This window comes from Larus michahellis, chromosome 7 (assembly GCF_964199755.1).
Source record: "Larus michahellis chromosome 7, bLarMic1.1, whole genome shotgun sequence".
Classification (NCBI taxonomy): Eukaryota; Metazoa; Chordata; class Aves; order Charadriiformes; family Laridae; genus Larus; species Larus michahellis.
Window position 1 is genome coordinate 8,111,789 of NC_133902.1, and position 22,950 is coordinate 8,134,738.

Sequence of the window (22,950 nt, forward strand, 5' to 3'; positions counted from 1 at the left end):
CGAGTGGGGGTGGGAAGGGAAGATAGAATAAATTCAATTTGTCACATAGCAATTTGGCAATTGCAAAAGACATGCCAAAACATTACATTTCAGCAAAGTGCAAATTTGTTCATAAGCACATATGGTGCTAAATAGAAAACAAAGGATGAAAAGAGAGAAAACTTAATATTAGCTACTCATATTTCATTCTAATTCCTCAATTAGCAACAGCAGATCTAAAGACAAAGTTACTTTAAGCAAGAAAAAGAAGGCGAATGAAACACAGGAAATAGGACAAATGGGAAAACTGGTCACGTGGGACAATACAGCACATTTAAGAGTTTCCTTGCTCCCCGGAACAAGGTATTTAAAAAGAAAGTCTATGAATTGCCACCTACACGCAGGAAACTTAATTCTATTAACTCCAGCATTTGAGTTACAAAGGGATAAAACAATTCAGTGAATTGGTCATGATCAGATTGTGTACACAGTCACTTCTTATCAGTTTATAAAGGTCTCATTTAAAATACTACACGACACACCACCTTAACGTTAAGCACATAAAACCAAAGCAAAAGAATAAAAAGCATGAAGCAAAATTAAAAAGACAGAAGAGGTATGTTGTGGGAGTTTTGAATTAAGTTACTCAAAATTCAGTACTATTACTAACCACAGTTTGGAGTAGGTGGCATCTGGTGGCTTTTCAACATCTTGCTGTTGCTTTTGTTTCCTTTCCTGCTCAGAGACCATGCTTCTCTTACCACACTTTGGCGTCATGACACGTATAATCAAAGTTCAGATTCTGATATCTTTGAGTGGGTTATAATGTTACACTAAATATTACCGATAGTGTCCTTGCACTACACTCTCATTTCTCTCTACCCTACAACAGTTAGTAATGTACGCCAGACTCCCTCACTGTCTCTATCCATATCCCAGTGAAACCTGGAGAATTCTTTAAATTATCAGAAATGTCTTCAAAGAGAATACTATAAAATATGATGTCCCACTACGGACTAATACCCACACTTCAGTTTCTAGCCAAGTTCCACCCTCTCACCCCACTGCAGCTGTGAGAGGACTATGGCATCGGCTGCCACCTTTCAGACAAGCACCAAGGAATCTCCTTTTAGTCCACATTTCATTGCCACGCACCTGCATGGTCATGGGTCCAGGAGTCATCTGAGAACCATAATTCATTCCCATCATGCCTGGCATATTGGACTGCATGACAGGAACCATTGGAAATCCTTGCTGCTGCATAGGAATCATCCCTGCAATGAAAAATTAAACAAGGTAAGCTCCCAGTTAGGGTTAAAACTTTTTTTTTTTTTTTTACCTGTTTTGTTACTAAACCAGCAAAGGAAAGGAAAAAACTCCCGGTTTTGCTGGACTGTTTAAAAAAATAAAAAAATATACTACACTGCAGGCAGTCACAGAATTTCCTTAGTTTAGATACTGGTCAGTCTAAGGGAAGAAACGTTACGGGGCTTTCCCAATAACTAAGCCAATGAATTCTCCCATCATCGTAAGGATTCTCCGTGGGTTTCTCACTGTATGATTTTTGAAAGGGTCATTTCTAATTAACAAGATTTAATTGACCACGTTGACTGGTGCTGATAATCACCCATTCCTCTTGAAAGGGAAAACTGGCAGCTTTGGAAGATAAGTCTTGGGAAATAAACCCATCGTTTCACAATGCAACTTCACACTCTGATCTGGCTGGATAACTTGTCTGTAGGTTAATTAGCCCACTACGTATATTAGAATGTTTATGATATTTGTCAGTAAAAGCTAAACTTCAACAAAATCGGACAAATAAAGCTGGAATGTATTAATTTACTGAATAAAGCCAAGTGGATTATGTTTCAGTATTTTCATATCTCATATTTTGCTATCTTGGGAGACATACACTAACATGTTTGTTACCAGCACACCGTGAAATAATTATAACTGTGCATAACTGAACATCACAGGCAAAAGCACTCCAGGAGAGATGCAACACACTTGAGAATAATCCATGAATCAAGCCCTAAGATTTTTATAAGAAAACTCTCTTCACTGCAAGTTCTCTCTGTATTTTCCATTAATTAAACAGCACTGCAACAGGAATGAGAACAAAGGTAATTTAAGGCTGAGGCTCTCCTATTGTATTAATACTTTCCACACAGGTTGTGACTCTTGTCCCAGGGTCTTGCTGTGCTTTGTAAATATTTACCAGGTCTTGCAACACCCACACAATATGGGTATACACAGCTGGTAGATGAAGCATAAAGAGGTTAAATACCACACTCAAAATAACACAAAAATCTTAAAGGCAAATTCAGGCTAAAAATGGAGATGTATTTTTCCTAGATCTTTAATCCAGCATTCTGGTAACATTGCTTCTTCAACAACGCATAGAAAGTTTTATAGAGTTGTGAGAGTCAGATGACCAGTACTGAATTCAAGGGGAAAAACAGCGATGGAGTTCAATTAATAATCACACTTCTGAGCATCAGTGCAGAACTATTTTAAGTTGTTGGATGTATCTAAACAAAATAAAGAACTTTGTGCTCAAATGGTTGATACATACCTTGAGGGGGGCCTAAACCACCTGCAACAGGAAACATGAAGCTGCAGGAGGAAAACAAGGATACATGAAGATCTATCATTTTAGGGCAAATATAAATGATTGAAAAAGCTACCTCGACTTGCACGTCAGCACCACCACCCAAAGCCTCCCACATTCTGGTCGGCTCATTGATCTGCTCCTGCAGGTCTCACAGAACCCGACCCCACCGCCAGAGAAAGGCCACCCCTCCCAAGGGTCCCCCAAAGCACCAGAGCATCCCACCAGCGTCATCACAGGCGGCAAAGCTAGGAAGAAACAGATCTTATCCTCCACAGCAGCACTAAAATGGCTTTGACTCATCGACATCACCCACAAGAGAGTTTCGACACCTACACAGGTTGGTAACAGGTCAGTTTGTTAGTGTAGGCTAAGCCTTCAAGCACCGCAGAATGAATAAGCATCTCCTGGTGGAAGTATCTGATTCAGCAAGACCATTAACTGCACCAGACAATAGTTCTCAGCTGCTTACTAACAGTTTTCTGCAGGGAAACAAACTATGCATGAAACCCTGCCACTTCTGCATTTTTGTCCCCTTTGGAACACTAAGCATGAGAAAATAATGGAGTTTCTATTTTCTCAGTTACATCTAATTACAAGAGAAACAGTGCCTTGGAAAAAAAAAATTCATTCAAGTATCAAGGGCCAAGTGTACCTGGAGGAAGAGCTGTTAAAATTTCAACTGAAATCATAACGGAAATTGCTAGCCCTCACTTTCAAAAACAACCATGTGCTGCACTAGGTCCAAAAAAGGACCTAGTTTAAAAGTCTCATTTGCAAGCGACTCTCAGAAACCCTTGTCAGCAGTAATTTACCAAACAAGAACCTGACCCAGTGTCCCAGGCAGCTATTACATCAAAATACCATGAAAGAGAAACACACTTATTGATATTCTATATTCCTCAGCACAAGGGTAGATATAAAAGAAACTGCTTAAGAGTAAAAGAGAAGATGCTATCATAAATGACTGCAGACAGTTTTGCAAAACCTGCAGGAAGTTCTGAAAGCCAACCTGGTTTATAAATATAAAAGAGCTGTGTAATACGAGTACTAAGATAAAATAAGGAATTTAAATTATGCATTCATCCAGGAGCAAATTGCACCTCCCCGCTATACAGACAGCAGGTTACGCGGTCACCAAGACAACCCATATTACTCTTCATTTCATCCTCTAACTCAAAATCTTAATACTGAAGCCTCTTCTTCTACCCTGACCGCTATGTGCTAATTTCTCCGTCCACAACTAACACACACCTACGCCTTCCAACAGGTCCAGGTCTTATCAGCCTCAATCACCACAATTTTTGGCTTCTCTTTTTGAAGCACTGTGCAGACGTTCGCTGCCTCATCTCAAAACAAGTGCTGGGCTTCTCTGGATTGGGTTCGGGTCACACAGCTCTCGCTGCAGCCAAGGGCTGTTCAACTGACTGCTGGTCAATTCATTTTTATCCACTTGTTAGCATACAAATATTAACATCATGAAAACAAACAGCTGACTGAAAATCACAGAGGGACCCACGACTGAACTCCGCTGTCAGTCAGAAAAGCTATTTTCTCCACTCAAGGGCTGAAGCACAGTGAATTAACTGGATTTTCCCTGCATTTGGTTTCACCTCTGGAAATAATTATTTTGCCCACAAGGCTGTTGGTACAGAGTGCTCCTCAGCAATATACCCCCTTAAAACCTGTGTAATTCCAGACGTGTAGAACTTCCGCCATAAAAATACACCATTCTTAGTTTCGTCAGAATGATGAAATGTTAAAAGTTATTTTTAAAAAGCTTGCAAGTATGGAAAAGTGTCTGTAGCTTTGTGTTTTCCCTTCTTATTGGGTAGTCCAGTGAACAAGAATTCTTCCAAATCAGCAACTGTAATGTAAACTGAAGAAGCATAGCAAGGTACCTCTGCTTGTTGGAAGCAAATAAAGGCCAGACTATTAAATATTTATCCCTTTCCACAGAGCTCCTGATTTATTTAGAAGTCTCTGCTGAAAAAAAAAAAATCAACAAACAAAACCCTGAAGCTAATTAGAGGGCACCGAAAGAAGAGCTAGTTAAAAGTAGTAAAGCAAGCTCCGGCAGCACAGCACTCTGTAGGTGCAGCGCGGATTCATCACGGACCTCGCTCCAAGAGTCATCCGTGCAACCACCACCATCAGCCACGTACACAAACCCCATCAACTTATTTAGTCAAGCAACAGGAACTTTATTTCTAAACTACTTTTCAGAGATGCAAAAGAAATGCCCACATGCATCTAGTTAAAGAAGTGGCTGATTCCCATCACTGAGAAAGGAAGCTAAGCGCAGTCATTCTTCGATTCACTGAAGGACTACAGTAAATCACTGAACTTGATAAACTATAGGGTGATAGAAGCAACCTCCGAAGTAGCTTTCTCTTAAAGAAAACATTTTAATTCCAGTTATCTCAAAATAACAACACTGATGGGAGAATTTAAACAGACAAAATCAAAACAGTAGAACATTTAAAAAAAAATAAATCATGGGCATGATAAATTAAGCCCTTTGTAAGGAGCAGTGTACTACTTGGGGGCTAAAAGAACATTTATGCCAGCTGACTGTGTGCTTTAAAATGACCAAACACACTTTCTAGACAATGGAAACCTTTATGACCCCAGATGTTTAAAATATATAGATTTGCTCACGACTATTAAGCATCCTATATTAATATAGTTTCTTACTCCTTTTTATTTCCACAATGGATTTAAATGCACCTGCAGACATCTCTGTTTTTCTCAACAGCAGAAGCACTTTATCTCCCAGGCTCACGCAACTAACTGTAATAGTTTGGGTAACACAGTATGAAAGCGTAATATGTGTGATACGCTGCACAAAATAAGGAAAATGAAGCAATTACCCTATAATGGAACTCTTAAAGTAGTAATATAAATTGGTAAATTCCTATCAGATAAGTATTTTAAATATGGAACTTCAAAAAAAAAAAACCTAAACAGACCAACCAACAGCTTCAGTGAAAAGGCAGGAGCGTGGGGAGAAGCAACTCCTGTTCTGTATTCATACTTCACTATAAGAGCTCCAAACTACACATAACATTTTCCTACCTACAAGTAGATTTTTAAACGCCTTAATTCCCAACCAGTACCACTCTACCAACACAACAGAGACCGTCATAGCATTTTTAAATAGCAAAAATCCATAAAAATTAAAGTGAAACAAGGCAAAGAACCTACACAGGACCAGAGAACGGAACTTTTCCTCTACCTCCAGACTTCATTCTCAAAGAAACCAAAATACTAACAATGGGAAACAATGATTTTTAAATACTTTTATTTTGCAAAACCTATAGTTTGCTGATAACATTTTTGTTACTTTCACATTAAATCGCTGAGCAGGTGTCATTGCTCTAAGAGGTCAGACTGTTTATCCAGCCCCTCACAAGAACTATTTCAGATTTATATGCGCAGGGAAAGAAGAAGATAGCCTCCCATCCTTCCACAGTGTGCACAGGCATAGACGCTTCAGCTTTTCCCTTCCCAAGTATTCCAGACCCCTGGGACGCCTTTGCCCAATGCAGAGCGGAAACCTGGCTCAGGTGACGGGGATACCCCGGCCCTACGGATGAACATCACCCCGCTGGAGACAACCCCTCCGCACACTCCCAATAACACCGACAAAACTACAGGCTTCAAATATTCAAGACGACTCAATGAACTTAAATTCCCTTTGTCAACTGCAAAATTTACCCAGGCTCCCCAGAAGTAGGGCAACAGATAAACAGCACGCAAGAGCCTACGTTAAAAAAAGAATTACTAAGTCTTCAAAGGTTGCAAAATACAGCTTCCTAGCCTTTCCAAAAACACAACGACATGTTCACGCATCCCATTTACTGTTTCTTTCTCCTGACACCATCCCTCAGTCCTCCCTCTTTGCTGAGGTGCCCTTTGTGGGATGGAGAGGAAAGAAAACTCCCCGCAGCAGTGGCAGGCGAGCAGCGGCTCTGTCCTGCAGTGGCCACAAGCCTGCCCGGTGGTGATAAGCAACATTTATCATTACCAGCACCAGCGGCACTCGGGCAGGGCTGGCGAGACCCCAAAATCCCTTCCCGCCCCAATATCTGAGATTGCAGCTGCCGAGCCTGATGGCAAGTGGGCTACAACTGCCTGAGCCCCAACAAGCTGGGGGATAAGGTGGGCTCCCAAAAGGCAAATACATCCCAGCAAACTGCACAGCCACCACAGCTACGTCCCCCACATCCTGTCTGGGAACCCATATGCCACCCAGGACCCCCACACCCTGCCTGGGACCCCCCATACCCTATCTGGGACCCCCCACACACTGCCCAAAACCTTACATATCCCACCCGGGACACCCACATCGCACCCAGGAGCCACACACATCGTCTGGGACCCCCACACCTCATCCAGGACCCCTATACCCCACCCGGGACGCCACATACCCAACACGGAACCCCCACATCCCACCCGGCACCCCCACAACCCATCAGGGACCCCACATACCCCTCCTGGGCCCACTCCCCGCCTAGGCCCTGACCCCTCTACCCCCACATCCCACCCCCATACCCCGAGCCCCCACCCCACGAGTCTCCCTCTCACCTCTGCCCACCTCATCGCCCACCAGTTCCCCCATGTCTGCCCTCCCCGCGTCCCTCTCAGTTCCCCCATCGTCGCCCGGTCTCTGCCCCCACACTCCCCATCTCCCTCCCCCGTCCCCACAGCCCCCCCCCTCACCTCCGCCCCCTCACCTGCGGCCTCACGTCCCCGCTGAGCCCCAGCCCTCCCGCCCTGCTCCCCCCGGCTCTGCCGTGCTCCGCCATCACCAACCTGGCGGCCCCCGCTGCTCCACCGCCGCCCGCCGCCCCGCCGGCACCCCCCGCGCCGGGTCCCGGCCGCAGCGCCATCTTCCCGCTCCGGCCCCGGCTGTCAGCTGAGCGGCGGCGGCTTCCGGGGCCGGGCCCAGCCGCGGACCGCCCACGGACCGGCCCCACCGCCCCGGCTCGGCCCCACGGGGAGCGGCCGCGGCGGGAACAGGCACCCGGGCGGCCGAGGACGCGCGTGGGGGCGACGGTGGCCTGAGGGGAGAGAAGGGCCCTACCTTCTCTTCAAGAACGCTTATAAGATCGAGGTTCTGCGTTGATGAAAGTCAACTTCACGCACCGAAACGAACCTCTTTTCGCTGACAAAGCGCCGCCCTTCCGCCCGAACACGAAGGGGCCGCGGGGATGCAGAGCTCAGGGCTGGCCTGAAGCCCTGCCGGAGCTCGGCCCCTGGGCTGCTGCTCGACAGGGCCCTGCTGAGGGCACTGGGAATAGTAATTTATTACACGGTAAACGTCTCGATAAGCTACTGATTGGTGTCAGAAACCACATTAAAGTCAAACCCAGCCTGAGAGAAAGAGATAAATGAGATTTAAGCTCTCAGTTTTAAAACTAAGTCCCACAGGAAGAGAACTGTGGCGTTATCTTTCAGCAGAATTGTACCGTGTATGCACGACAGATACTCATGATTGGAAAGCGGGAGAGGGACTTTTTACAAGAGCGTGTAGCGATAGGAGGAGGGGCAATGACTTCAAACCGAAAGAGGGAAGATTTAGATGAGATCTCAGGAATAAATTCTTTGCTGTGAGGGTGGTGAGCCCTGGCCCAGGCTGCCCAGAGCAGCTGTGGCTGCCCCATCCCCGGAGCTGTTCAAGGCCAGGCTGGACGGGGCTTGGAGGAACCTGGTGTGGTGGGATTAAGTATGACAAAGCAAGAGACAATTCTGTACAGGAATGCTTTAATAAAGAAGGATTACAGTTGCAAAGGAGAAGCTATTCCTGCGTTACTGGACTGAGAACACAATTAGCAGACGAGGAGGTGGAAAATGTGTGGAGTCTGGCCTTTACAGGCAACAGGCCCTGCAGACCTGTTCTGTCAAGGCTGTATAGACAGCCACATCTCTTTTATGGCCTTATTTATTCTGCTTTGAGGCTTAAATATAAACCAGTACAAAATTACTAGAGTTTACAGACATGTAAAGTATTTGTTATTTCAAAATGATCTTACAGAAGCAAAAAAGTAGAAGCAAGACTTACTTTCACCTAAAATACAAGTGGGTTTGTTTTGTTTTTTAAAAGTCACCAAGGAAGCCTATCAAGCCTAACAGCAAGCTTTGTGTGTTTTCTACCACTGAATCTTCTGGAAGTCTGACAAACATATCAGGGATGATCTGAACACAGAAATGACAGTATTTCCAAGGAGTAACAAAAAACTGCGTGATAATAACACAAACAGATGCTATTTTTGAACTATTGTTCAGAAACACAAGGCATTTACTGCAAGAGCACACTCTTCAGCTTCTATAAGAAGCATTCAGGAATCTGCTACTGGTATTTCAGTAGAGACTTTCTTGCATGTAAACATCCATCCTCACCCAGAAGGAAACAAGAAATATTTTGCCCCCTTCGCCTTTGCTACAATCTTCATTCTTCTGTTCTTCATCACAGATGTAGGTGTCAGCCCCAGCTCACGAGCAGTCTGTTGCTATTCAGCTTTTTGAAACAGTCTGTAATTTACTGCCATTTTTATCTTCTTTAACATTCTTTTTTTCCTTAATATTTTCCTTTATAGTTTTCCTACAAGAAACACATTGAACATTACATATAAAAAAAGATGAAGTATATAGCAGATATTGACACTAAAAGTTCACCATCACTAAAATAGTTATGACTGGGTGGTCCCCCCAAATAAGTTACCAGTTTCTTTCGAGGAAGCTTGCTGGGCCTTTTCTGGCTAAAAGGCCTCTCTCAAACTCCTCCTGAGAAAAACCTACTTACGTTTTTCTTTTGCCTTTTTTTAAGAAGCACTCTGGGGTGGTACGAATGGATTCTCTTTTCAACGGTTTCTTAATTAATTTCTTCTTTTGTTTGCTGAGAACGATGTGTAGTGAAGAAGGATTAAATTACTTAAAGGGCAAAAATTAATATCCAAAGTAAATGAAACAGATAATTAAATCCTTTTCTAGTTGTTAGGGACTTATGGGTCTGAATGTATTTTCAGTGTTGTTTATTCCAAGATTTGTTCAGCCACGTTATCTCTCAGACATTCAAACTTTAATATCTAAGTCTAATACAGATATATAAGGATTTCTAGTTTTAGAAACTATTGGAAGGTGTGCAAAAGCATGAAAAGAAGTACTAATTAAGAAATTATTTATCTATATATGCATATATCCCTACACAGATTTTTCTACAGGTAGCTCAAAAGAGTAAAGGACTGACGTTCATGTATCAGAAGGCCATTTCACTAGCGTGGGCCTGGCAAGTCTAAAGCAGATTTCAGCGAACTCATAGAAAAATAGTTAACTTAAGGAAAACCGTAAGCTGAGAATTCTTTTTGTTTCCATTTTTGTCTGGGTGTAAAACTGCCACAACCACCCTGTGTAAAATTCCGTTTGCAGCTAAATTGCAATTATATTGCAAACAACTAGATCTTCTGTAATCCACCCAGCACCACTCATGCAGGCATTTAAAATGGGAAACAACCTAGTAAACTATTCAAATGAACATACCTTTGCAGTTTGGGAAGGTGTTTTATGTAGTCTGGCACAGGACAACCAGCTCGCTGAATAACATTGGCTATACTGGAAAGGAGAGGAGAGAAGAGATTAACTCTGGTGGTAAGTGCTTGGACAAAAGAAAAGCATCTTCTGTGGAAAACACCAATCCCTAACAACTGGCTGTTTCACTGGGTGTTGTTTTGTTGTGTTTTTTTTTTTTTTAAAGCAAGAAATATAGTACACTATACAAAACACAAAAAACATTTTTGCTATGTTTCCAATTTACCTCCGTAATAAAGGTTTATCATCTTCTGTAAAGAAAGTAACTGCTTTTCCTGTGTGCCCTGCTCTTCCAGTACGACCTGTCAAACACAAATTTTGCACAGAGTAGAGATTTTACTTTAAATGTTTCCCTTTATTCTATTCCTTTTCACAGCCCCAACCTCCTGACGTGTGTTCATACACTAAGTATACTACCAAGGAACCGATCCCCAAAGATTGTTCCTATTGAATGAAAGCACAGGAATGTCGGAAGCGTCTAAGTACTTAAGGTTAATAGAAGACTGACAAAAAGTAATGCAGTTTTACTGAAAGTTGAGCCCAGATATAAACTGGCTCAAGCGATGTAGAAGCTAGCGCTGCAGCAAAAGAGGAGGCTTGCTTTCAGGATTTTTCCTCATGCATAAGAGCATCTACATTGAAGACCTAGGAAATCAGAAAGAGGACATAATTTGTGAACAATCATTCACCTATCCTGTGGATGTATTCCACCGCACTCGTTGGCAAATCGTAATTGATGACCATATTCACTCCTTTGAAGTCAATTCCGCGAGCTAGTAAGGCTGAGCAGATGAGCACCCAGATCTTCCCAGCTCTGAAACTGTGTACTACATTATCTCTCTAGGAAAAGAAAAGAAAGGTTCTTGGAAATAGCCTAATTAGCAATTTGAGAAGGGAGGTGAACTTGTTTCCTGAAAGTTGCCATCACATTAACAAATAAAACTAAACCTCTAAACAAAACCCTGCAGTAGTTTACTGTCAAAGTTACCTGAAGTTACATTAGAAAGAAAGGTAAAAGCAAGAGTGTTGTAAAGCATTTCTTGAAAAGAAATTATATCCTCCTACCTGTTGCTGAGTTTTGTCTGCATGGATGACATCCACATTGATGCCTTCGTAAATAAGTTCATGGAAAAGCTCTTTGGCCCTCTCAATAGACTGTACAAAAACAAGGACCGGAGGAGCAAAACCCTGCAAAAGAATAAGCCTGTCTAAGGTTCAAGTCCTTTTATTACCATTATTGGTTACAGTCACTGAGCTACTAAATAGACTTAACTAGCCCCAGTATTTTCCATCTCAGAGGATGATTAATTTTTTTTTGACCAGCCAAGTCTTTGGAAGTCACAACTAAGCAAATTCAGCTCTATTGTCTTTGATGGAACTTAAGCATCAGGCTGCATTTTAATCCACAGAAACAAACAATTTTTTTCTTCCACTCAATGTGAAGAACCCACTCACACTGCCAAGTAAAATTAGACTGTTAAGACAAACTGCTTCTAAGCAAGACTCAAATATATAACCAAGAAGGGGGAAAACACTCAAGTTTTCATAGGCAGGGTACTTACTCTTCCTCTTGTACAGTGGATTTGGACAATGGTTTAACATGTGTGACAGAGAAGTCTTTGCCCTAGGAAATTAGGAGTCTCTGACAGAACACACAGCTCAGTTCAGCAGAAAGCAGAACGTACTCAATCTTTCAAAAATACCTTTTTAACAAGCTCTCTCATTGCAGTTAGTTTTCCTGTCTCCGATCCAACAAACAGCAGCTCTTGTTCTACTGTCTCTGCTGCAGAGTTTCTGAAACCAGAAATCCAACAGAAGCGTGCTACCATTAGAGTTTATTGCTATATTTATAAATACTAAAATGCATAAAATATTACCTGCTGAATGAGAAATATTGCATGACAAACTTACTTCACCAGTAGACACTTTTATGATTAATGTTAAGATTTGATGATAAAGTAACGGGTAAAGAAAAACAAGGCTTTCCCCAACATGTGAGAAAGATCTGTATGCCTAGACAATTTTTTCTGTAGACAACCAACGTGCTGCAACAGAGACATACAACCAAGCAGACTGATGATGCAAAAAAAGCAAATTATTTGCCCAGGAAAGGAGAAAAACATGAGATAATCAGAGTACAACTGCACACCAACCTTGCTCCAACAGACACCAGAACAACGCTGTCAAGGTTGAGTTTACACCACTCCTCTACCTCATGTGCAAAGGTTGCGCTGAACAAGGCTCTTCTCACCACGTGGGACGTGCATGCCAGGAAGATGGAGGCCAGCTGATCTCGGAACCCCGACTTCCCGTCTTCAAACAGTTTGTCTGATTCATCCACCACCAGCCACTCCACGCTAGAACACAAAGTTTTCCTTTTCAGTAAAAGCCACTTGTGGAGAAGGCAAAAGTTCTAACAGACAATCACAGATGCAAGAACTATGCACGCATCCACTTTTCAGTGGCAAAAGTAGCAGCAAAGCCAGATTTGATAAAGACTCCCAGTACCTGGTCAAGTCTATTGCTGGAGGATCTTGTTTCAGCAAATAAATAAGTCTGTTTGGAGTAGTAACTAGTATATCTATAAAAAAAAAAAGGGGGGGGGGGGGGGGCAAAACATTAAAAAAGACACAAAATAAATGAGACTAACAGAGCCCTGAGAAACACAAGTTCCAATCTGCCAGAGGTACAATTTAACAGTATCCACTGTCGGGCTCACTTCCTATTTCTTCCATGCCAGCTACTTTTTAGTGTTGAGCAACAGCTTACGCATCTTGAGTGGTATTAACCGATCTCTTTAAATCCACGCAGGCCAGAAGAGAAAGGTCAGTGACATTTTTTAAATTTTCAGAAGCACTTCAGTAGTTAAAACAATTACCAAATTTCTTAGAAGACTTGGGCCCAAACTTCTTTGCTGCCTCAGCTGCCTTGTGGATCATATGTATTCTGAAGCCTGTCCCCTCAGCCAACTTCACCAGCTCCCGATGCGTCTGAAAATGCAGCAAAATAAATTAGATTTTTAAACTGAGCTAATTAGCTTTTCTAACCAGAAAAACTGCAGACAGCCCTGAAGATACAGCATCAAACATCACCCCGATTTCAGTGTTAAGAGAAAGATGTCTAGTTTTCTTAGCATAATAAAACATAACTTTCTAACATGTATTATTCACTTGAAAGTTCTCACAGGTTTGACTACCATATCTTGACTCTAATGATGTAGCTCTCCTGTTCGAGTAAATATGGAACTCTGCCTAAAGCTGTAATTTTTATTTCAGTTTAATAACAAAGCTTCAATATAAAGTTATTCGTTGAACTCCTGCGTTTGGGACAAACATATAAATCTCTTGTAGCAATCTCAGATATGAAGGTAGGTATTAAGAGCACCTAAGCACTGGACAGTTTTAAAATATGATCAAAGAATCTTGAGTTTAATCTAATTATCTAGATTAGATTGAGATGCTAGATGTGTAACTATTTCACAGAAGACAAAGACTTAAACACTTAAATTATCTTTTTCTGATATCTGAGGACAATAAAGGAAAAAAATACTTATTAAGCTGATTTATGGATTCAGAGTGAAAACTTTGAAATACATCAATATGACAACAACCCCTTTCCCCTCAACGCACACCTGGCTAGCGAGTTCTCGGGTAGGCGATACTATCACAGCTCTGAATCCTTTGTTCCTGGGTTGTTTCAGATGTGTTAAGAGAGGAATACAAAATGCCAGTGTTTTTCCAGACCCAGTAGGAGCTGAAGCTAGAAGTTCCCGACCCTGTAAGAAAAAAAAACCAAGAAGGGTATAATAGTTTACTAGAAGAAAAAAACAAAACAAAAATCACATTCACATAAATATAAATGCTACAAACTAACCCAAAATACATAAGCACAGACTAAGAATATTGCAATGGCTAGGTTTTGAACTCTGATGCAGTTGATCTGTCTCTAAAGCCATGCAACTAACCTCTGCCGTGACCCTAAAGAGAGGCCGCTCTACAAACTTTGCCAAGTTCCCTGTAATAAAACGCAATACCAGGAGACTTACATGAAGCATGACGGGAATAGCCTGCATCTGGATTGGTGTTGGGACCCGGAAACCAGCAGCTTGAATGTTCTCCATGATTTTAGGGTGGATTTTGTATTCCTTTTGAAGTTGCTCAAACGTGGCAATTGGGTCCGGAAGATCTGTTCCTTGAATGCTAATCCTGTGCTGATTTCTGAAGCGGTTTATCTAAAAGGCAAATGACAAACTCTTTCTTTCTTTGACAGCATAAAACTAAACATATACAATTATCTATCTACTGGTTATTTTCCCCATACTCAGTCACCCTCCTCCCAAGAGAAGCTACCATAAATGAACCTCAATTTTCTGATGAAACACCCACAGAAACCAAGTAATCTGTTGCTACATCAGAATTCTGCAGTCTCACCTTTTGTCTTCTCAAGCGTTCAAGTTTTTCTGCAGTAGGTTTTTTGTCTTTTGCATCTTCAAATTTTGCTTCCAGAGAGGACATCCACTTTATTCCATTACTTTCTGACAACTCCAACATTGATGCTGCTTCTGGAAGTTTCAAAAAAATCGAAATTTCCATTAGCAAAATCGAGTCAGAAATTACCTGTAAAAAAGGTCATCTCAAAACCTTTTTCCTCTCATTCTCGCTAAAGTTAACGAAGACTCCAGAAGGTTGGCAACCATATCCCCATGCCTTAACAGCGAATCTTAACCCAATTATTTCATCAGTTCTGGCACAGGCCAGTCAAAGAACCTAGAAGCCTCTTTTACTCTGGTAAAATGACCTACACTACCTGGAGATTTAAAATAAACTGAAAGAAGTAAGAAGCATGAACTTCACTGGGTATCAGGGTTTAACCCTAGTCAGCAACCAAGACCACGCAACAGCTCGCTCACTCCCCACCCCGCAGGAGAAAAGGAGGGGAAAGGAAGAAAATCTCATGGGCTGAGATAAAGACAATTTAACACAACAATAACAGAAAAGGAAAATAACAGTAATAATAATAATGGCAAAATAATACACAAAATGAAGTGATACGACACAGGTCACTCTCACCACCCCATGATCAATTGCCCAGCCCAGCCCCGGCCAACCCCCATTTATATACTGAGCAGGACATCCGTGGTACGGAATATTCCTTTGGGCAGCTTGTCCTGTCCATGCTCCCTCTCAGCTTCTGTGGAAAGCTGAAAAAGTTATTGACTAATGTAAACATCACTTAGCAACAGCTAAAACAATATGCGTTATCAGCATTATTGTCACACCAAACCCAAAACACAGCAGCTACTAGAAAGAAAATTAATTCTATCCCAGCTGAAACCAGGACATCAGGATATTCTGCCATGGACATACGCACATATATATAAATACCTCGTGTCTTTTTCTTTTTTCTTTTGCCACCACTGCTTTCTGCAGTTCTTTTTCTCTTTCCTGACACCTCTCCATCGTTACTCCCTGCTTCATCCTCCATCTGCAGCTCGCCACCCTTTCCCTCCTCGCCAGCCCCTGCGAGCCCCCAGCCTTCCCCCGCAGACGCCAAGGGGGCTCCCTCCTTGCGGCCGAAGAAGTCGAGGCTCTCCAGCGAGACGCCGCCGCCGCTCCCCTTCATCACCTGCGGGAGAGAGCAGGGAAAACGCTGAGGCGGCCCTGCGCAGATCCAGACCGCTACAACCAGGCCGCAGGCAGGCCCGGTGCCCCGCCGCACGAACGGGACAGGGCCCGCGGGCCCGTGTGGCGGAGGGAACGGTGCCTAGACCCTCCCCAACCTCCCCCGCGGTAGCACCGCACCCCAAATCGCCGCGCATCTCCCCCAAAACGCCGCACATCAAAGCGGGCACCGGCCCCCAAGCGCCGAAACAGCTCCTGAACTTCCATGCTGCCGCACAGCTCCCAGCAACCACGGCGGCGCCCTGCCGGAAGTAGGAAGTACTTCCGGGAGGGCGCGGTGGGGTGTGACGGCGCCGCGCTGCCATGGCAACCGCGCGGTTAGGCCTCGCCGGGACGCCTTCCGCGGTAGGCCGCACCAGGCCCCGGGGCACCGGGAGAAGCCTCCCCGGTGGGAGAAGCCCCGGAGGAGCTCCGAGTCAGCGGTGTGGCTGTGTGGCCGGGAGGGCCCCACAGCAGAGTGGTGTTTGTTGATGTCCTGTTTCCTTGTTTTTAATAATTTTTAATCATCTGCATGAGGACAAAAGGAATCAGAAATATCGGATCCTGCATACGAGCCATAAAACTGTTCTACATCTTTACAGGCCGGTGGCGGCGTTTTGTCCTTTTGTGTGTTCCTGATGGCAAGTTAATTGCGCTGACTGCTTCAGCTATTTTTAAGGAAGGGCTCAGCTGAATCGGAGGACAAAAGCTTTTGTGGGAAGTTTTTGTTCACGCTTGTCTGGGGTTTGGTGATTTACAGTATCATTAGCTGGTCTCAAAGGAGTGACCTCTCTTCTATCCATCACAGCACCAGCAAGTAGAGATTATCAGCTCCACTGTGCCTCTTAGAGATGTAAACTTAGGCCCTAGATATTTCTGAGGAGGAAAAATGGTGGCTTATTAGCAATTTTCATTGCCTGGATCATCCCTTGTTTTATATTCTCTTTGTGGATTGATGGGGAATTCCCTTTGTGATCTGCAACAAGTGGTTCTGCCTTTCCTTGTGGAAGTGGAGGAATGTTCTCTCTTGGTTTGATTCGAACCCATTTTGTTAAAAAATACTTAAGGGTCAATCCTGCACTACCCTACTGATTTTAAGACCCACATCAAGAGAGCATTTCAGCGTGTATTTGACATGAAGCCGGTTGGCAGTCCCAGTGACAGCTAAATTGAAGTCAGGAATGTGCCCAGTTAATTTGTTTAAACCTTGATTTCCACTGATACAATCCAGCCTCACAACTGTGCTTGAAGAGAGAAATGCTAGAGGCAATGGCAGGAGCAACCCAGCAACTGGCTCAGCTGCTCAAGGTAATGGAGAAACTTTGCATAGATTAAGATCAGAATTTATTTAATTCATGTATTTATTCATTATGATAAACTGTGAGACCCAATAGTACAGGTAAGTCTCCTCATACTCTGTATCAGATCAAATGATACAGATATTTTTCCTGGTGTTCTTGAAGTAAAACAAACAGAAATCCAATTAAGGAACAGCAGCATTGCAAAAACTATTTTATGTAATAAAAGTCTCAAGGGCTAAATGCTTACATTGCTGAAGTCTGAGAGCCCTAAGAGATACTGGCAATGGCTGTTCCTGCTGTATCATTCACTACTTTAATTACAAAGTTTGAGATGAAAAATTGCATAAACGTGATCCTCCCCACAGCCCCTATCTGCCTGATTTATAGTGCTTTTTCTTTGCCAACCTTTTGGCTTCCCAGCAGATGGGTGGAAGCAGCCACTCAGAGACCTGGGTGGGTGCAGAGCACCACAACGCTGACGCTTCCCTCATTGGTGTCCCCGAGCCGTGGCTGATGGCGTATTTACAGCGAATAAAGCCAGTGTGGGAGAGAGACTCGACACTGCATCCTTCGAGCCATTCCTGGACTGAGGCTCTTGCTTTTCTGCTGGGAAAAGTGACTAATGGTTGCTGTGAGAGGACAGGGAAGAATGTGGAGGCATTTGTGTAACAAAGAACTATAAATCATCTCCAGTATCCATCACTCACCAAGAGATGCTGTCAGCAGATTCAAGAGTGAGGAAATGGGAAATATTCTCTTCATCACTCGACTGGGAAATCCCTTTGTGTAGGAAATAAGGAGCTCTCCTCCCGAGGCGGCACGGCCGGCTGCCAGGCAGGCGGAAAGCTGTGCGCCGTGAGCAAGGGACCCTGCGGCAGGAGCAGCCCCTGGCTGCACGCTCCCATCTTCCAGCACGTGCGGCCATGGGGGCTGAGCTGCCGTACTGAGGTCAATCTGCCCTGGAGTGGTCGGAGGGGCCAGCGCCAGGAATCGGGCTGCGAGGGATTCATGTTGTGTGTCACGGTGAAAGAGAGAAGTCAGTGAAATACAAAAATGGAGCAACTTAAGTTAATGCAAAGCGAAACTGCTCTTGTCACGGCGTCGGGTTTACCTTTGCTTCCCCAGTGTTGCTCTATCAATTACTCGGTGCTAATTGCCAAGTCAGCGCTGACACCAGGTGACCAGTGAGGCCTTTGGAGGGTGCGCGTGGTGCAGGAGCATGGGCCGTTCAGCTCAGCTTAGCCATGGATGCGGTGATTAATGCTCCAGTAGCCTGATGTAACCTGGGCAATCCTGTTTTATTAGCAGCGCTCACCTGGATCTCAATTCCACAAAAGTCAGCTCAAAACTGCATCTGATTTCAAAACCGATCCCGTATCTCAGTCAACTGGAGCCAATTTCACTCTTTTTCTGTGTTGCTGAGCAAGGTGACCTAAAGCCTCCCAGTGAAGGACCCCTCTCAGGTGCAGGCCACAGAAACACCACAAGGCAAAGGATGGCTTGCCTTGTTTCCTGTAATTGATCCAAACCAGTAAAGAGAAACCACAGTGCCTCCTGCCAGGGAATTCTCACTCCATCTGCACAGCAGCAAACACAGGACAGCTGCCTGTGGCGGCTAAGGTGGGGCATCAACACCCCCCCCAGCCACAGCCACACTCAGGCGGGGTGACTGCAGCAGCCATTGGACAATCTTATGGACTTTATATTAACCCCCTGCACCAGTTTGTATGTGCTGGGGAACATGGCGCTTCCGACACGCCGGGGCTGGCATAAAATTCTAGCAGAGGAGGATGAGCACTAGCCTTGCTCTGCCTGGAGCTGCTGGCGGGACGCCTGCAGACCAGACTGGGATGTGGGGGAGAGCCCAGGCTCTCTGGTTTTCATTTGTTATTCTTGCAGACAGTCCCTGGGAGCGCAGCAGGCACAGGCAGGTGGCTAATGGTAGGGAACACTCCCGACCCTGAAGCAGTCCCCATCCCACCGGGGTGCTCAGGGGAGCTCTGCGATGGTGTAGAAGCAGCCCAGGTGCGATGCGCTGGTCACATGATGGGGCTGTCCCCAGCACATAGGACTGAAATAAAAATCCATAAGACCGCAAAGCAAATGTGGTGAGCGAGTTCATTTCATCGCACACACCATCAGGTCAGAGATGCTTACCTGTCACCGAGGGCTCCCCTCCTGAAGGACAACAGCTAAGGCCACTGTCTTGTGTGTGTGCATTTGTTTAGCAGGTGTGGGACAGGAATTACAGGACGGCGCTTCTCAGTGGAACTTTTGCATATCTGCTCCCCACATCCCACTATCCTACTACATTATCGTCACTAATATGCACATAACAGTCAATTAGCCTAGCGGAGTGCACTCGTGACCTCTGATCCCTGCTGTGTCCCCCAATCCATTAACAGGCCCTCACCCTTTAGCTCTCAGTATGAATTGATGTAGCATCCATTCTCTTTCGGCAAAGAAACATGCTTCCTCATTCATCTGTCCATTTCCACTTTCTGTTCCTTTGTCCTCCCCTTCTGTTCCCTGTGTTGCTAACCTGGTCACAACTTCTTGACCCCACGTCCTCCTCCTTCCCAAGGGTGTCGTAATCCCAACCACTACCAAAAAACTTTTACTTTTTTTTCCTTCACCCACATCTTATTTAGCAAAAATGGTTTCCAGCAGTGTGGGAGCTTTGATCCCCTATTCAAGAAATCCTTGCAATGTTTTTTTAAAGACTTTCTTTCTAAGGCAAATGAATTCTTCATAAAGGGGGAAATGGTGTGCTAGTTGGTCTCTGTTCATCTGAGGAAGACAAATGATCTCTTTCATTACTTGAAAAGCATAACAGTTGAGTGTGTAGATTTGTGATTTATCTGTAATTAAGAATCCATTTCAGCAGCATATTAATTACAGAAAGGAGAATTAATTTTGCTCAATAGAAAAGTAAAATCAAAGTTCCTTGAATTAGAAGAATAACATAAAATGTCTGAGGTTCAGGTTTTGTGTGGCTCTGTATTGCACACACACTGGGATGGGACAACTCTTTAGTGCACGTTTGAGTTTTTTTGACTTTTAAGTTTTATCCCTGGGTCAGAGAAATTAAGTCCAGGGGGTCAGAGACCTCTCCTCCTGTCCCAGCACTCCCATTGCTGGCTCTGCTAAGCCCCTCATGGCAGCATGTACCGCTCCTTTGCCCCCGTGCTGCTGCAGGGCCTGTCAGTCTTCCACCACCCGCAGCAGGGGTAAATTACCCTTCAGAATTAAATGAAGGCACACCCTGCAAGCGCCGAGGGGAGCTGGGCTCCCCGTGCCGCTGAGTGGCTGAGCCCCAGAGTCTCCCACGGGTCTCTGCCTCTGAGCTTTTATTTAGCTGTTTACCCACCTGCACCGGGGAGCAGCTAGCCCAGCTCCCTGGCCCGTGTCATACAGCCCGTGGCTCTGTCCATTCACACCAGACATTTAATCTGACCACACGCAGTGAAACCAGAATTCTTCCACAGGGCGTCCATCCTTTGTCCAGAGAGGGCCCAGGGCAGCGTCTTGCCCATCTCGTCGGTGCGGGAGATCTCGTAGCACTGGCAGCGAGAAGGCAAGCGAGCGACTTGAGTCTCTGCCTGCAGAGGACCTTTGGAGAGCAATCGGTGCAGGGCAGCTCCCGAGGTTTGCTGGCCGGGCTCTGCTGCGGCGGGTGTGCGGGGCTGTGGGGATGGACCTGCTGGTGTTTGCAGCCGGAGAGGCAGCCCTGGTCACTTCACCGAGGGATGCAGAGCATTGCACACATTGGACTGTCATGGTAGGAGCGTGGTGGGATACCAAGGGTCCCCAACATCTTTGCAGACTGACTGGTGAGCCCCCAGATTTGCAGGTCCCTTGGCTGCTGGCAGGAGGCTGGTGCGGGACAGCACAGCGGTGTGTGGGGAGGCCACAGCACCCGGAGCTGCAGGAGCAATCAGAGATGCACTGGAGCAGGCAGAATGTGACGTTTTTTCTCTATCCACTGAGAACATTTTAAGGTGCTTGGCAGCAGTGCATTGGTTTAGGACAGTACACTGTTCCAGTGCTGTTCTCTGCTGCTGCTGGTCTTTGTGACTCACATCTCTCCCCCCATCAAACCTTTTCACAGACTTGTGAAGACCTCCTGCACCAAATCATGGAAACCCCACCTCAGCAGCAGATGGGATCAACGCACGCTGCCCGAAGCTGCCGCCCACCTGGCGCAGGGACTCCCCCGGCTCCGTAGACCTGCTCCCGTGGCCAGACCGCAGCGGGGAGCTGGCAACGCCTGCCAACAGCCCGGCCTCCCAACACAAGCACTTTCTGCATTCCTCTTTGTGTACTCCTCAAACTCCGCCACCAGCCCAACCAAATCCGTTCAAAGGCTTCAAAGGGCAGAGCGTGTTTGCTGTCCGCAGGGGACTGACGGTGCTTTCCCTTTTGTTGGGAAGGCAGCACTGGGACTGCTGGGCAATGGCGTGCAGGGCGTGGGCTGCACTGACATGGAACACGGCCCCGGCACAGCCAAGGACCTGCACAGCCCCATGCTGCGGGTTTTCTTGCCGAAATTTCCAGCAGATCCGGCCATCTGGCTGGACTGGCAGAACAAGTCTGGAAAGACCGCACGTTTGGAGCTGGGTGCTGTTGTGCAACTACACGTTACGTTTACCTACGCGTGCCAAATGACATTTTTAAAGTTGCTGAAATAGCTCGTCTGCATTTCAGTATCCCTGGAGAGGCTGTTGCCTTGAGGCTGTTGCCTTCATGGCCAGCAGGACACCTGCTCCTCCGTGAGGATGACTTGGGCCTTCCTTAGCGATCCGTGTGCTCAATGCCAGCCGATAGAGCTGGACTGGCTGCAGCAGGGCCGGAGCCCGGCTAGCACTGGAGCACTGGGAATGGCGGCTGAGGCCCGGCGATGCTTCAGCCTCGGCGCTGCTCTGGCAGCAAGATCTGCACCACCACCAGGCTGCCATCACACACCTGGGGACGGGGAGCCCAGCACCAGGGTGCCCTAGCCCTCCGGCCAGCAGCCGGCACTCGGGATTTGGCCTTGGACGGGGTTTCCCTGGCTCGGTTCCTCACCACAATTACGGAGGTGATAAGCGCTGAGGAGCCCTGCTCCCCAGGGACAGCCTCAGCCCCACGCCAAGGGCTCATGCTCGTGGTCTGATAAAGCCTTATCGTGGCTCTGGGGCAGGCAGCGAGGGTGGCGCTAACCTGGTTGTGACCCAGTGACTTCGCTGGCAGCATCAGCGATGCAAACAGGAGGCAGTCGGGGCACAGGATTTACCCGTCCAGGCAGGTGGCACCATGCTGCGCTCTCCTCTGGAGGTAAAGGAGAGGGGATGCTCCTGCCTAGGCCTCCCACATCCCACCTCCGCGCCTCTCGGGGCTTCCCCGTGCCCTTCCCCTGCCCCACAGCCTGCACATCCCAGTCAGGGAAGGAGCACCAAAAACACAGTGCACTTTGTGTGATACCACCCTGGAGAGAGCGGATCCTTGCATCGCAGGGAGCCATGACAGCCCTGACCCTGGGTGTTATCCCCTGGCCTTGGTAGCGCTGGGATTTCGGGGATTTTCCCTTCACACCCACACCTACACTTAAAATTAAATGCAGCAGTGTCCCTGTGCTCTGCCACCAAGGAGGCTGCTGCTTTTATGAACTTATAAAGCCTCGTGGCAGCCTGTGGATCCTTATGTGCAAGGAATTCCCTTGTGAGCAGCTCTGAACTGTAAAATAATCACCCAGCCCCATAAAACTGTATTGGCCATAAATGAACTTTGTCACGTTTCTACGAGCTTCTTTGCTCCATAACAACTGCAT

General features: G+C 45.7%; 2 protein-coding genes across 10 annotated transcripts in view; both read right to left on the reverse strand.

The window, feature by feature from the left end:
• Positions 1-7,728, reverse strand: part of SYNRG (synergin gamma) — a 44,433-nt gene extending 36,705 nt beyond the window's left edge. For 5 of the 6 annotated variants that reach the window (XM_074596254.1, XM_074596259.1, XM_074596258.1 and 2 more), the window contains exons 1-3: positions 7,409-7,539; positions 2,555-2,595; positions 1,135-1,253 (exon numbers count right to left, since the gene is read on the reverse strand). In XM_074596254.1, the coding sequence (XP_074452355.1) occupies positions 1,135-1,253; positions 2,555-2,595; positions 7,409-7,485 (237 nt within the window). In that variant the 5' untranslated portion in view covers positions 7,486-7,539. Of the gene's footprint in view, positions 1-1,134; positions 1,254-2,554; positions 2,596-7,408; positions 7,540-7,679 lie in introns of those variants that run through there. The other variant, XM_074596255.1, reaches the window with a different exon arrangement.
• A 616-nt stretch (positions 7,729-8,344) lies between these two features.
• DDX52 (DExD-box helicase 52) lies at positions 8,345-16,097 on the reverse strand. 4 transcript variants are annotated; one of them, XM_074595085.1, is made up of 15 exons: positions 15,982-16,095; positions 15,565-15,805; positions 14,611-14,741; positions 14,226-14,411; positions 13,812-13,955; positions 13,059-13,170; positions 12,689-12,761; positions 12,334-12,537; positions 11,884-11,974; positions 11,246-11,368; positions 10,870-11,020; positions 10,407-10,482; positions 10,133-10,204; positions 9,399-9,491; positions 8,345-9,197 (listed from the first exon to the last, which is right to left on the reverse strand). In XM_074595085.1, exons 1-15 carry the CDS (start codon positions 16,066-16,068, stop codon positions 9,110-9,112), a joined length of 1,872 nt encoding a protein of 623 aa, XP_074451186.1. In that variant the 5' UTR covers positions 16,069-16,095; the 3' UTR covers positions 8,345-9,109. The 4 variants fall into 4 exon arrangements, 2 of the variants coding, with proteins under 2 accessions (XP_074451186.1, XP_074451187.1); XR_012588374.1 differs by lacking the exon at positions 10,407-10,482 and having other exon boundaries at positions 15,982-16,097; XM_074595086.1 differs by lacking the exon at positions 9,399-9,491.
• Positions 16,098-22,950: the final 6,853 nt, after the last annotated feature.